General features: G+C 36.1%; 1 protein-coding gene across 17 annotated transcripts in view; it reads right to left on the bottom strand.

The window, feature by feature from the left end:
* Positions 1 to 16,213, bottom strand: part of mtd (mustard) — a 92,516-nt gene that overhangs the window by 64,893 nt on the left and 11,410 nt on the right. For 6 of the 17 annotated variants that reach the window (XM_053745722.2, XM_053745729.2, XM_053745727.2 and 3 more), the window contains exon 1: positions 618 to 800. Coding sequence is in view for 5 of the 17 variants with exons in the window: in XM_053745733.1 (XP_053601708.1) it covers positions 15,136 to 15,302 (167 nt within the window). In the remaining 12 variants the exon portion in view is untranslated. Of the gene's footprint in view, positions 1 to 617; positions 802 to 5,221; positions 5,300 to 6,746; positions 6,841 to 6,940; positions 7,116 to 7,417; positions 7,555 to 15,135; positions 15,368 to 16,213 lie in introns of those variants that run through there. The other 11 variants (XM_053745733.1, XM_053745736.1, XM_053745743.1 and 8 more) reach the window with 7 other exon arrangements.

Raw genomic sequence — 16,213 nt, 5'->3', positions numbered from 1 at the left:
CAATAAATTATTTATGATAGTAAAATGCAACAAGAACGAAAACATCTGAGCGTTAGAGAAATGTGGGGTCACGGCCGCACGCTCGATTTCACTTCGGTGTTCTGTCTGTGTAACTTAGCGTCCGAACCTGCCGCAATTAACTATCACTCGTCACATACTATCTACATATAAACGTTACCATGAAAAATCACTGCTCCACATAGACTTTCGGTAAACAACACTCGAAAAACGTCTACGAAATTCGTAGACCCTCGTAGCACCCAATTTACAAATGTTTGTTTCAAACTTATTGTTTCGTGTTTTAACGAAATACCTACATTACATTCACTTAATGAGGTAAATAATCAGGAAATGAATAACACATACGACGGTACTTCTAAAAATATAAACATACGTGACTAAAACAAATCACGTAAACACTCGTAGCATTTACTATTTGGATGAATTAATTCATTTTACGGTTTATTGTTTCCAGATAAGAGGCTTCTTACGAAACTGTTGGCAGTTACTAGTTACGGCTGTTTTATGCGAGTGAAATAATAATATTACGTATGATAATGCCACTATAATGCCGGGATCGATTTAAAACATTACTATCACAAATCACACATTCTTACAGGTTACGGCCAAGCACCGACCTCCTTTCGCCGCTGCACTGGCGCAACGTACAAATAGAATAACTAGATGAAGATATCGAAGTACGTTTCGTAGCGAAACCTGCGCGAGACTTTCACTAAAGAGAGGTGCGCGGGCGCATGTGCTTTACGTGCGAGTCGCGCGACGTTGTGACTGCTACTGGTGCGCCGCCGGCGGTTGCAAGCTCCACCGATAGTGGGGGCGGCGGCTGCACGTCATATCTTCGTCTGATAACCCTTCTGAAACACCCTGTCCCACGGCCAGTTTATCATAAAGGCCAATCAAAAAACATTCATAATACCCTCGCTTTCGTTCCAATTCATCAACAAATTAGCACTACACGATCTACTTTTCAAATCCAATTAGGTGGATCTTATAATCGCTTTATAATCGTAATAAAATTACGACTCAATTTGGTAAACGTAATTGCAGAGGTGTCAACACGGCATCTTGCAACCCACATGCCATAGCAGAGCTAGTCGCGGTTATTGTATTCAAATTACATCCACATACTCCTGTTACCCACTGTTATGTGAGACGATATATTATTTGCGTTTATCCGATAGTACGTCAAATGCCACTAGTATGTGCAAGGCCTGCAAGCGGTGCAGTATTGCAATAGATCTATAGCACCCAGTATTGATTAAACTATTATTGTCTGCTGAAAATGGATAGCATAGTTTATCATGTCACTGGGTCAACTTTATTTCCTTATGAATAAATGAACGTAACCGATTTCTTGACACTATCATACGGTAACCGTGGGCAGGTAATCGATCTGGAAATACGGTTATTGAAAATAACAGATAAAATCTAATTGTGATAAACGAAAGCAGCAAACACTTCACAATAAGGCATAATGATAAAGGACAAATACATCCACTTGAGGATGAAATAACCAAACAAACACAACCAAACAACAAAGGAACTTCTATCAAGAGGTTTAGAGAGCAAAGATCCAGTCGCCTTTTTTCAGACTTAATGGGAAACTGCCTTTTAAGAAAACGACACATCGACTGCGGCAAGTATTTCAATAGGTCCGAAAGGTCCATCCATTTTATTATCCAGATGTTTCCACTCGATCCCACATGTCACTGAGCTATCTGGATCATGCATCAATTACTCTGCGGATGCCCTTTCGCGCGATCTTGACATATTATCGTGATGCAACAGCCTTCGACATATTTCATTAAGTATTCCATCTTTTGTTGTCACCTCTATAAATTGGCGGCATAATTGGTTGGGATGGGCTGACGTAATTATTAATAAACCTCAAGTTTCTTCCGATCCTATAAAGATATAAGCGTGTAAATTATTAAAACTGGTGACTTTCATGTTCCTTCTTAATCATGAACAATAAAGGGTCACGACAACCCAATTTATCTTCTGTTGTGTCGAAAGTCATGTATTTCGGAAATTGGTTCTTTTATCGACCTTAGAAAATTACTTTTCCGGCCACCCAAGCTTGTATGACTATCATCGAGTTATTCAATTCAATTATACCTATTGGTAACGGTAAATTCAGAAGCCGGAGCCTGGACAATCAAAGAAAGTGTTTAGCAACGGTACACTGACTGTAACAAATCTCTGTACTAACGAGGTCGTCACGGGCCAAACTATGGTATTATAGTTTAGTGGCACATCATAGCGAACAGAAAGTGGAATTAAAATGACAGATCATAAAACTTGTCCAAACAATACAATATTGATTTAGTTCACTGGAAATAATTGGTTGTTGTAGAACAAACTGAAAGTTATTGATATTGCACACAAATATGGTTGCCAATCAAAATAATTGCATTGCAGTGTGCACTGTGAATATATAAATACACGAAGATAAAAACCTATATAACATAAAGTACATAAGAATATATAAGTTCTTCCCGATTCTTTGATCTCCAAACAAAGGGAAAACGTTACTAAAATATTCCAATCATACACTAGTATTGTCTTACTACTACTTACTCCTACTAAAATTGTCCTGTTTCAGGGACTTTAGTACTCTTCATTATACTTCCCTTTAAAAATATACATATTTCGGACTTGTTTCTCAGATAATTTATTTCGTCGTCAACATTTCAGCCAGCAGAACATAGCCTTCTTTTGTATGCCACCCTTTTCTATCCATTGCTTCTTTTATGCACGTTTCTTATACTACGCCCTACAACTTTGATTATGTATCCGTCCATCTCATTGCAAATCGTCCAACACATTTTTCTTATGTTTCAGGGAAACATTCGGTAAATTCGGTTTTTAGTATATTAAAACTTAAATTTCAGGAGAATTACAACCACCATGTCCACGACACACGCTCAATTTGCATAATGTGCTGTGAAGTTAACAGGCGGGAAATTTAATGAGATTTAACAACTTAAACCCGTGATCCCTAGATACAGCGATTCTTATTTCCACTCCGACCATCTAAATTATTGATAGTTAACATTATTTATTTCATTCAAAGCCGAATTGTGATGAGATTCCTCTTATTGGAGCCGGCCGGTGCACCGGTAGTACTTGAGTTTCAATTTACTTTACTGAGAGACATTAATTCCCTATTTTATTTATATTGGAAACATTTATCTTTAAAAATAATAATAATAATAAACTCGTAAAAATTAAAAACTTATCTCGAATTAATAGACTAATCAACAGTCACAATCATGAGTTAAAATAAAAGAACCTGTGAAAAACATGAATGTCATCGTATAAGCACTTAGTATTAGTAATCAGATGTGTGACACTTTTATTTTGGCCATCACCCAAAATCTTTAATTGCACAAATTCGGCGCACGTAAACACTCATCGGAGCGAGCCAAGAATCATTATTATCAGGTCATCGTTTATTATATGATATAGATTTGATTTGACCAAGTCACGACTCAAGGACTTCTAAATAAAGACATTATTATGAGTCTTAATATTCAAGTATATTTAATCTGCTCCTGAATGAGTCATTAAGCTTAAGAGTAATTCACTCGAAATTGACAAGAAAATATACACGAGGAAGAATGGTTATGGGAACAAATGATGTCTCGCACAAATGGTTAAATTTATTACCAATCCGAGGTTGCATTCCGGGGCTTCGCTCCAATCAGCATTTGATTACCACTGTGTACTACCCCAGTAACTTCTATCGATCCACTATATTTTACGTGACTAGAGTACCATCCTGACTCACATACAGACTTTCGCATTTATAATATTGTAGGATTAGAAGTCTTGGGCTCACGCCCTCCGTTACGAGTAACATTGGCTGCAGTGAGCTCCTTAGGGAAATCGAAATTCGTTTCGAGTCCCGCAACCAATTTAATCTCAAGATAAAATTAAAGGAGTAGACTAATTATTTTGGGGACTTCCATGCCAGTTGGATGTATCTTATAATTTATCTTTTCTTTTTTTTAATCTTTTACCTCTATCCTCTCCCATCAGCTATATTAAAAGATTATACATGGCATCTTCGTAAATAATATTAGATGTATTTTTTGTTTATTTCTGTAATCATAAATATTTATTGTTGCCAACCTATCATTTAAATCTTAGTATAGTTCACATTTTGTATGACATCCAATGACATCAGTTATTGAAAACAAAACGAAATCTTCATTGACACGTATGATTCATAACTATGCGTCTATTGTATTATCTGCGAATGAAAACAATTCCATGATCTAATTAACTGGTTTGATTTTATCAATTATCTTCTTGAAATTACTAATACAATTGATTTACGTACAATAAGCAGGAAGTAAAACAAATAAAACAGTTTTCTATGTTTTGCAGTACGAGTATGTGTGTTTCAGAGACAAATTATACTCGATTGCTATGAAAAGCATCTTGCATCGAAGTTACGCACATACAATAATGGTACAATGTATACTGAGCGTGTGTATATAGAATATGTAATCAATGATAATGTCATGTAGGAAGGACAGTAATGTTTATTAAACAGAGCTTCATCTGCGCGCCTGGATGATATGTATTGTGTTTATAAATACGTTTGGTTCCAAATACCATTTGCAAAGCTGTGTATGATATATCTCAGACCCATTCATGTGACCCAATTGGTTAAGTATAAATATGTATCTAGCATACATAGCTTTTCTAATATGTAATGAATATTCATTACATATTCGAAAAGCGTCATTAAGTAAAAGCACCACTTACAATTTTCAAAAAAAATTATATACTGTGTAGAGACATAACTTTTAAATAACATAAAAAGAAAATGAAGAAAAATAAAAATAGTATTTCGAAAGATCCGCCAATTTATGGACGTCTACGATATGTGAACATTTTCAACATCTACATCACGGCATCAATCAGGAAAAATAATTAATTTCATTTAAGCGGTAATATCAACAACGATTTCAGCTTCCTTTTAATTTTTCAAAATACTACTACAAAAAGCCTAAAACCAAACCAGTTCATAAGTAACATATCTTGGCGTCGAAATTCAATTAGAGCGCTATTGAAGAGAATATTTTTGAAAACTGACTATAAATATATTTTTTCGGGCAGACATCGTCTCGATTAGGATCGAAATATTCAGATGGTGATATATTTGAGCAAATGCAAAATAACGTACGCTACATAAGAGAACCGTCGGAACCAGGCCGGAGACTGCTGGAGAGTAGGCGTGGACGGCGGCGACAGAGCTACGTAGCTGAAATGTAAAAACTACCATTTCATTCCTCTACGCAAAAAAATATAGAATACCACTCGCTTGCACATTATACTACAACCATAGATTTATGATATACCTGACAAATTATAAATAAATATATTAGGTCAAATCACACAGATTGAGCTAGCCCCAAAGTAAGTTCGAGACTTGTGTTATGGGATAATAACTCAACGATACTATATTTTCTAACAATACATATATAGATAAACATCCAAGACCCGTGCCTATCAGAAAAAGATTATTGTCCATCATGACCCGACCGGGGATCGAACTCGGTTCAGTGGCAAGAACTTTATCACTACGCCACCGAGGTCGTCAAGATAACGTATAACAGTCAAAGAACGTGGACACATGCCACAGAACGTATTGTAGGCAGTATCTATTTAGATCATGGAAAACTCTCTCAGCACACATTCAAGAGCGATGATCAGCGGCCGGCGAACAGATAAGACTTGTCAGGTGACGGTTAACACAAACTCGTCACATCAGTCATCGAGCAAATACATATTGCTAACACATTTATACGTTCCATCTCCATAACTCTGTTTTCCACTTTCTCAAGAAATATGATGTTAGCTATGTTTACAATATCAAGTTTACTTTATGGTGTCACGAACGAAGTGGCTATGATTGATAAAGTTTTCATGGTATGACGATCAAAATAAAGATAACACTAATGTAGAAACAATGGTAGCGCGATCTTTACAAACAGTCAGTTATCTTGACAGATTTGTTTGTTTTACAGTGTCGCCGACTTTGAATAATATGGCAGATATAGCTTCCGAAACGTGTACAACAAACACAACATCATCAAAGAATAACAAAATATACAATATTTTTGTAGGAAAAAGTCTAGTATAAAATAAAGGACTGCGGAGTGTGAATGAACTGGTGAACATGAGTTACTAATTATGCTACCAACTTAATTAGCATCATTTAATCATTTTCTAAATAAAAAGAAAATCTGATTCAGAGAAAGCTAGATAACGCCGTGTTATCAAGAAATTATTTTCCTGTACTACGTTCCTACTGCGCAAATACATCGCAATCGATACCGCTTACATAGATGTAAATAAATACTATCTCGAGTTAATGAAATATTGTACGCACAAATAAAATAAATGGAAAAGTTATTGTATGTACAAACAGGTAGTGCGTCGTAAGTCAAAATATTCGAGGACGCAATTGATAAGGTAAGGGAACAATATCACTGCCGAGTGGCTTCAATTACCTCAACTATCAAATATCATTGCGAGACCTTCCTTAGTATTAGTATTTATTGTATGTACAAACAGGTAGTGCGTCGTAAGTCAAAATATTCGAGAAGGCAATTGATAAGGTAAGTGAACAATATCACTGGCGAGTGGCTTCAATTACTTCAACTATCAAATATCATTGCGAGACCTTCCTTAGATCGAGTACTCACTCGATCACAGTGCTCCAGATATCGTCCTCATCCTCTTCGTGTATTATTTTAATGAATTCGAGATCCAAATTAGGATTTTTTTCCATCCTCCCACCTGGAAATATCCGCTACTTTTATATTATGTTTATATAATACTTTTATAATTTCATGGGCACAGTACGTTATGTGAATATAATTTGTTTTTCATATCTTACCTGCGTTAGCAAATTACGAGGCTTCATTTATATGCAAGTTGGGCTTGGGGTTCTGAATCGTTTTCTGGCGACGTGTTGGGAATAAATATTTCGATTGATTAATGATCCACTTGTTTGTCTTTTAATCACGGCCATATTGTTAATTTTAAAACGACACACGTAGCATTTAGAACATTTATTTCGAATCCGAAAATATTGAACGGCCTTGAAATAATAAATCAAATTATGCACAAAACGAATATTTAGTTAATGATAATTAGCACAGTACATACATGAACAGATTGTAATTTTGTATAATGAGTTAATTATATGAAAAATTGCTTCAGACTACAGATAAAAACTCTTATGATAAACATATACAGAATATCAATTTTTCGGCAGTTCACCAAATACGCTAGATTACAATGAAACGTTAAATTATATGAATATCTTAGAGGACTAAATTATTAGCGTAATATGCCAATAAATAATACATACCAAATAAATGAGGAACAGTAATTCATTAGATCCGAATCCACTAATAACTTCCCAAACACTATTTATCACTTCAATGTTCTAATAAAAGATTCTGACCGAACCTTTATTTTCAGTATTTAAAACGTACTTTACATAATCGCATTGTAATAATGGACTGTTAAAAAATCTATCAAGAAACACACTTTATCATTATCACTTAATATCAATTGATAAATTTGATTGGCCACAAATGTATAAGCCAAGAAGGTGTATGTCATTAACAGACCATATACATTTTGATATTAATATCAATATGTAATCAATTATTGCATTGAAGGCAATTTCTTTTTTATATACATTGACGCATATATGCCTTTGTGAATTGGTTAAAGAACGCTGGGTGGTCGCTGGAAGATCAGTATTCTTATGACTGCTGATGTTATATGTACGCAATAAGAAACACATCTTTGCGTATCTTATTGCGTACGTACATGTAGACATTTAGTTACGCTTTTCAGTCGATATGCCTTATCTTTCGATATGAATTCAGTGAAAATAATGAAATCATTGTCAAAATTTCTTAGAACAATATTACTGGGATGTTATGCTTCCTCAATCGAATGAGCGTTTCATACGAGTTATTTGGGTAGCAGATAAACAAGCTTTATGAGTTCCATACGTTGATGGTTGTAAACGGGATGCAATCGTAAATTGCGGACGGTATGATGCGGTGCATGTGCAGCAAGCGGAAGACGAGGCTAGGTCTGCGCAGCGTCATCTCAAGAGCTGGCGCCGCCGCCAATCATTCAATTGCCACTTGGAGATACGCGCGGATGAGGTTTCAATTGCGGTACTTGAATGAGAAAATTGCATTTGGAACATTTTCACATCAATTCGAATGCTCTTATGGGGCCAGTAACAAAGAGTTGGCGTAATTTACACAGAAGAGCAAATCACGTGAGCCACATTATATAACCGCAGGAAAATATTGACTATTCACAAATTGCATATAGTAAGTATAAAATAATTGTTAGAAGCAGTCATGACAATTAAGATCATTAAAGGAAACCAACTAGTCACTAAGGTTGGTCAGTTCTTTAATCTTTCCCTTCGTTCGGTTTTGAATTATTTAACTTTAGCTGTCAGCATTCCAGTTGACGCAGTGTCAGCATTCAGTAGCACAGAAGCAAACAGACTTATCTTATCCGTCAGTTTGTCTGGTCTAACATGAGGGACAGTTGACGAGACAAACACCAAGTCGGGGGCTCGTCTTTGTGGTTATTTTCTTCCATTTGTCATTTGTTTGCATTCCATATGGCGCGCAATACGTCTATTTCAATATTTTGTTTCACTGTTAAATTTTGTGGCTACAATATTCTACAATGTCATAATATTCGTAGCCGTAGATGTTATACTCGTATTATTATATCAAAGATTAGAGCTTCCAAATATTCTTTCCAGAAATACCAAGCCAAGCAAAAATATTAAATGACTTCACAGATATATTCTACATTTGTCTATCTGTGGACTGTCATGTTTATGACTTGCATGTTGTTATAAATTATGAGAAAATTCTAGGGCCTCTTCAAAATTTAATGGCGTCGTTTAAGTTTGGGTATGATGGCCGGTGGGGCTATGTTTTCGCTTTTAATGACAAATTTTATTGTCATTTCCATGCAAAACATCCAGCTCATAAACATGATTTGTAACCGTGCGCAAGTACATTCATTAAATCTCGGTTAGTATTTGACCCAAGAACGCTTAAGGACATGAATTTGTTTTCAAAATTAAATTGATGTCCCTAAAAGGTGGTCCTTTTGAAGCAAATATCATTCAGGAAGCCAAATTTCCTATAACCGAACAATCAAAACTTACGGCCTTGCTATGGGCTCGTAAATATTTATGGCTATTTCCACGTGTAGGTAGAGCAGTGTGTCCAATGAATATTTACGTTCTAAGGTGGACAATGCATGCGTTCTGTCATCTGCGTCCCTACCCGCGTGACTGTATGGTTTCACTCACAATACAATACAGCTCCGCCGTTCGGCCTCGTGCTCTCTCGCAGTCACGATTCCACCACAGAACACTGTGCTATTACTTTTCATAGTTGTATATTTTCACGCTCATCTTTTGTTTATTATTCTATCAATTATATGCAGGACGCAAATGCTAATACGAAAAAGCATTTGAAATCTAGATTGGACTCAGGTTGCACAAATAACTTTATTAACAATTTATGCAAATTAACTACATCAGTTGTTACTTGTAGCCAATACTGGTAGTCTAGCAGTGCGTACAAAGGAATTTCTTTCACTAGAAACATTAGAAATCTTTTAAATTAAAGATCTTTATAATCACTAAATGAAATTCAACAGCAAAAATATTGCTGTACAACGTTATAAATATGCTCCATTTCCATTGAGTGAAACCACGAGTTCTGAAAGATGAATTGTGAATGATGAGTTCTGAAAAGTGAACTAAAAATGAACGCTATGATGTAAACCAGAAAAAGACAATTCAGAAAAGCCTCCACTGTCATCTAGCCCTTCTTTTATGCATTTTCCGCTGTCGGAAAACCTTTTATATCGGCCAAGGACGTCTGCAACATGTACAGCACACAACACAGCGGAACCACAGCGGAATAGTGATAAAATAACCAAAATACAGAACTAGATGCCCACACACACATGCACAGTATCCCGTCTTTATCCCTTACGGAGAGATAAAGCCATTTGATTTCGATTTTGACTCCCAGAACAGCGTAGAAAATACAAAACCCGGATTTTTTAAATTGACATAACATAACACTTTGTTTCTTTAGCAGATAGAAAACTTAAATAAAATTACTTCAGATACCACAATAGTTGTATATTTGCATACAAGAGAGAGAGAAAGACACCATACTAATAGCCGACAAAAGTCTATTTTCCCGCACAACTTCATCACGAAATAGGATTGGAAATTGAATGAATATTAAACTGAATAAATATTTAAACAATTCGCAATTTTCCTTAATCTGTGCAATACAAACAGTTGACGTGAACAGTTACAGTTACATAATCTGTGGTGCCGACAGCGATGCCATCAAAGAGCGAATGACCCGCGACAAACTGGGCCGGCCGAAGGCCCACAAACCGCGCTGATATGTATCGCGCACAGACCGTCGCGTTAGTCTTTGTTACTGGACAATTGGAAAACCGTTTTCGTTATTGATTACTGTGGTCACAGCTCTGTTTGTTATCTTAATGGCCATCTTTCAAAGTATTGGGACATTGAATTTTTCTGAAGTAGATACCTAAGATAATGTTAAGTAAGAAGTAAGCGATAAAGTGATGGTTTACTATCACAAAAATATCAAAACCTCCGATTCTCCGGCATTGCCTCATGTGTTAGAAAATAGCTGACAGTTTCCAAACGGCTGAACGCACATTTTCCAAACATAACTAAGAACAATCTTGAAGAAAAAGCTGATATTCATGCGTCACAAAGACGAAGGCTGAAATTTTACTGAAGTTATAATGAAAGTATCGCTGTCTCCTCGCTTAATAACTTCGATTGAAACAGGGATAGTAGCTTTTTAATTAAATTAATTTATAAAAGGGGCGTGGAGTGCAGCACACAAGAGATTTAGTTTGAAAGGCCACCTCTGCTGAGGCTGCCGAGTGGAGATAAGGAGGTGGAGGTAGTGTACACAGCCGAGATAGGGAGTGTTGTGCAACGCAAATATTTACGTGGTACAACTATGGACCTCGCAGACTGAACGCGTTTAGCGACCCGTTATGAACACAAGTTGCTGAAATTTAACTATAAAATAAAGAAATTAAAATTAATGTTATATTAGATGACACATGCTAATAAAAACGTCCTTAGGGTACGAAAGAAATTAGACTGATAGGAGATTACTTTCTTTATAATTATCACTTTGTCATTCACTGAAATATCTTGAACGGAATACGCAAAACGAGCGAAAAATAAATACATAAAAAGATGATGAATATGTGGCCAAAAAAGGATCTATCACATACACAACATAAACGACTCTGCCACGGTCAAGGTTTACTAGTTTAGATTAGATTGCAAATCCATTTATGTAATGTCGCCTACTGAGTCATTTCTTTAGTATAAGATGTAGGAAAATCTCCCAGCAAGAGCGGGTAATCTAGAATGCATTCGTACAAATTGAACGTCCCGGCTGAGAGAAAATTTAATTCTGGGTGGGAGTGAGTGACGCGCGGGATTGGGAGGCTGGCTTGAACGTCAGGGTTGTTGGAAATATCAACTTCAGCAGTGAATTTCTCGACCTAAATTAATTTAATTATAGCAGGCTGTACTCATTGACTCACTTGATAAAAGTTATTAACTGAGACGTGAAAAGATACTTAGTTATTTTGTACGATATGATGATTTATTTAAGGATCTAATAGAATGAAAAATCTAAGCCAGAAGAGGAAAGTTATAAATATATCAAATTATAAATGTTACACCATACAGGTGATCAAAATAATGGCCGAGTATATATTCCGCATATACTCTGAGTATATACTCGATATATACTCGGTTCAGCATATGCTGATGAGAAACGCTCAAATAGTAAGGTCATATTTAAGGTCCAGACTATTATAAGGATACAATTCGTTTGGGCTAACGATTCATCATTTACATACATATTTTCTGCTTGCTATTATTCCAGCTGTTACCATTTTTTTTTTATTACTTCAGACTAATTCCGGTCAAAGGCAATTTCCGTGCTGTGAATACTTTAAAAACAATAACCTCTTTAGCTTCAATTTACATTAGGTAACGTAAAGTTCAAATTACATAAAATATTGCAGAACTTAGTTGATCAGTTATTTTTGTCGTCGATTGTAAATGTTGAAGATTTCATCTTCAATTCAACCAACAAAAGGTCAAGTTGGAAACTAATTGGCTGGGGCTTGTACTCGGTGGCTTCATCAGCTTCAGTGACATTTGTATGCAAAATCAATAAACCTCTTGTTTCTACGTTCCATGTCAAAATAGCAGCAACATTCATGAAAATTTCAGCCAAATGTTCAAGAAAGGCATTGTTTTACGCGAAACCTGGGCTTCGGGTCGACACAAACGTAAGTACATTCAATAACATGCTATGATTAAAATTGAGCTAATCTATTTATTTGCACTTTCTAAGCATGATTTCTATAAGATCGTTTAAAACTATGAAACTTTAACTGGAGTGTGTCAACTCACGAAAATATAACTAAAACGTTTACCAGGACGAAGCACTCATGGGCGGGCGGCTGCCCATCTCGTGGCCTACAACTACGTGACTGGATAAAACACCGACAATACAGAAATAATAACTTCAAACTCGTATTAAGGAATATCGATTAAAAAATAAAAATTAAGTATTGAATATACCATCGAAAATAATTTAAATAATGCTCCATCCTGATATGACAAGGACTCTTAACATCTCTTAACGACAAGTCGCGTCAAATATTGCCTACATTTGACGAGCAACATATCGTTATTTCATTACAATTTATATGAATGCGATCGACGATATTCTATTTCACTTGAGTGAGTGAAAATGAGCGATAAGTTAGTACCTATTTATATATTTATGAAACCTTTTTGTTCCAAGTAAAAACATATTTATAGCCAATTAAGAATTTAATACTAAAAACATTCTCTCCCAGTTATCCATTAGAACAATAATTATTTGTTAGACAAATTTAAAAACCCCCGACTTTTAATATTAATTTAGCTAAAACTTGAACGGCCGAACCGATTTTCATGAAACATGGCTACGAACACTCGGGATAAAATTATCTATGACACAAAAGAAATTAAACGAAAATTGGTTCATTCGTTTGGTAGCTACGATTACAGACAGATACACAGGCAGACACGTTAAACTTATAACACCCCTATTTTTGCGTCGAGGGTTAAAAAGAAAAAAAATTGTGCCGCGCAAAAAATAACACAATATAATAAACTTACATATGTACACATAAATATAATGATAATTAAATAAGCTAAAATAAACTACAAAAATATGATTAAAGCCACGAATGCTTTACTTCTATAGAATACATGTTTCGCAGCAACTACGCCGCCCGCGTCTGAAAATCGAATAGCGAACGCCCATCGCAAACCAATTTCATCATGCTCTGCTGCACGAAACAAACTTATGAACCGGAGAGCCACGTCCGCTCTCGGTTTCATACAATATTGCCGTGGAAATAATCTGAAGGCGGATGTACCCACACGCGGGTCGGAGTATTGTTCTAGGGAAAGTCTACTTGTTTACCCGTTATATTGATAAATAATTTCGTATTCTTATTGAAAATATTTGCAATTAGGCTGTTGTGAAAATCCGACCCGAATCGTTGATTACGCCACGTGTTGAGCGTAAAATCAATAAGATGTATTACTAATTTTCTAATCTGATTTTCAAATTTACGCATCGCGAAAATCAATGTCGACGAAGGGCGCGTCACTCGATACCCTTCGAGATGTCGAAGTGCTTGACAAGGACAATAAAACTTTACTGCTCCTCGTTTTCGTCGGTGACGAGTATGTCGAAAGGAACGGGAAATACATTAGCCATGTACCGGATATCCGCCCGCCGACATCTGCGGGTTTCGACAGTTTCAGACAGACATCAAGCTCAGGATAAAATGGCAGTCAAATGAAGGCTCATTTTCACACTGTATTACTCGTGGATCGTTGACTGCGACACGAGTAAAGCTTGAGTTAGTTGCAATAGTATATCGTAGTCTTTTACAGATATTTAATTTATGATCAAGTATTGATCGGATTGCATATGAAACGCGAAAGCATAAATTAGCTCTACAATTCATTAAATTCATGGAACAAATCTGATTCAACTTTTATTGCGAGGGGGATTTTTTTTTCAATACTATTGTATTGTGTAACTATTGTATAACAAGATGCCATATCATCATTTCAGTCCTTTTCTGGCCATTGCTGATCATAGGACGTCTTTATCTAATCCACGTACGACCTGTGAGTCTGATGTTGTCATGTGCCCTAGACGCTTCTGGCCTCCCGACACTTCTTTATCCTAGACCACCATAAAATCCATAAATCTATATTATTATTATACCGAGGTAAGCGTTTGTGAGTTTGTATGTTTGAGGCGGTAATCTCCGAAACTACCGAACCGATTCCAAAAATTCTTTCACCATTAGAAAGTTATATATTTTAGGCTAGATTTTATCTCAAAATTCCCACAGGAGCGAAGCCCCGGGCAACATTTAGTGCCACAATAAAATCTAAAATTATACGACGAATAATTTGCTGAAAGTTTATTAAATTCGAAAACAGGTGCAGAATAAACTATAGAACTTTTTCCGGCTGTTATAGACACTACTGAACTTTTCATATAAAGCGCAGACACATCTAAACTTTTTGTTTGCTGTTTGACAGTGAAATATACGTTCAGAACAAAATTATGAAAGTTATAAAATGAGATGTTAGCGAACTCACGCAAAAACATCATCAACTGAGGCCGAATTGCGAGATATAAAAGCGGATATCGAGTTATTTTGTTGCAATATTAAATGGGTATTTTGGCAACGTTGCGTAATACGTGCTAAATAAAAATAAGCCATGCACACCTCTTTGCAAACGCCAAATGAATTGTAAAAGTCAACCTTTTTCTGCATATTGTGGAAATTCACTCGCAAATCCTGAAAGATCTAGTAACATATAATAATATAATTGTGACTCACTGCCAGTGGAACGGTCCAGTGATTCCATCTCGGAGTCTGTCTTTAAGCGAGCGCTGGCGCGAGGGTCCTGGTCCCGGGGGCAGCATGCCCGCGCCGGCCGGCACAGCGTGCGGCGCCGGCACGGGGACCGGCGGCGAGGCCGGCGGCGCGCGCGCCGGCGACGACATCCTGTCTCGCCACTACCAGCGCACACACAACATCATACAGCACCGCCAATCTCCACTACAACGGACTGCAACACAACAGAAACAACCAAAGCCACATAAATAATGAAGCAAAATGTGCAAAATAATAGTGCAAAAACAAATGCTTTGTGAAAACTGGCCAAGCTGCCTATTTAAATTAAGGCGGGATTAAATTTGCCAAAAACAAAGACTATCTAGTTTTATGCATACAAATCTAGCAATCAAAAAAAATATATGCATTGACGTCTAAATTTTCGGTTTCAATTCAGATCTGTATCGGAAACAGTGTCCTTTTATTATTTAATCAAATTGATAATGCAATAACACATATGATTTTTTTAAAGATGCACATGTATGTAAAACAAAACAATAAAATTTCCCAAATCAAAAAACATACAAACAACCTATTTTCTTATATTATATAATATCGACTTCAAGAAGTTAAATTCCGTTCTAAGTGAAGCAAAACATTTACCAATACTGCCGGCTCCTAACAATTTGGATCCGCAAAAACGCACTTACAAAACTATATCTTGTTTAATTTCTAAGGCGTTTGACTAATTATCTAACGTACATATATCATTTACAATAGATAAATTAATCATGACGCAGAATGTTATTTACAGAACGGAAATGAATGCATAATATGTTCCATAACGAATGTTTTTGATATTTGTGTGTTGACGGCGGCGGCAGTTAATAAAGCCAATTGAAGTGTCGATATGCATGTTATTTTTCCTTAACGAGATAAACCTGCACATATGGAGAAATATCGCACACAGAATGGGTAATTATTTCCCAAAGCAAAACGTGATTTGGAATACATTACCGGGACGTGTGAAAAATAAATTATGCACCTGTCTCGTCGGTACTCGACCACGCTATCGTACCAA

The sequence above is a fragment of the Plodia interpunctella genome, chromosome 5, assembly GCF_027563975.2.
Source record: "Plodia interpunctella isolate USDA-ARS_2022_Savannah chromosome 5, ilPloInte3.2, whole genome shotgun sequence".
Taxonomy (NCBI): Eukaryota; Metazoa; Arthropoda; class Insecta; order Lepidoptera; family Pyralidae; genus Plodia; species Plodia interpunctella.
The sequence above is the reverse complement of the archived record's forward strand: the minus strand, read 5'-3'. Positions and strand labels throughout refer to the sequence as shown.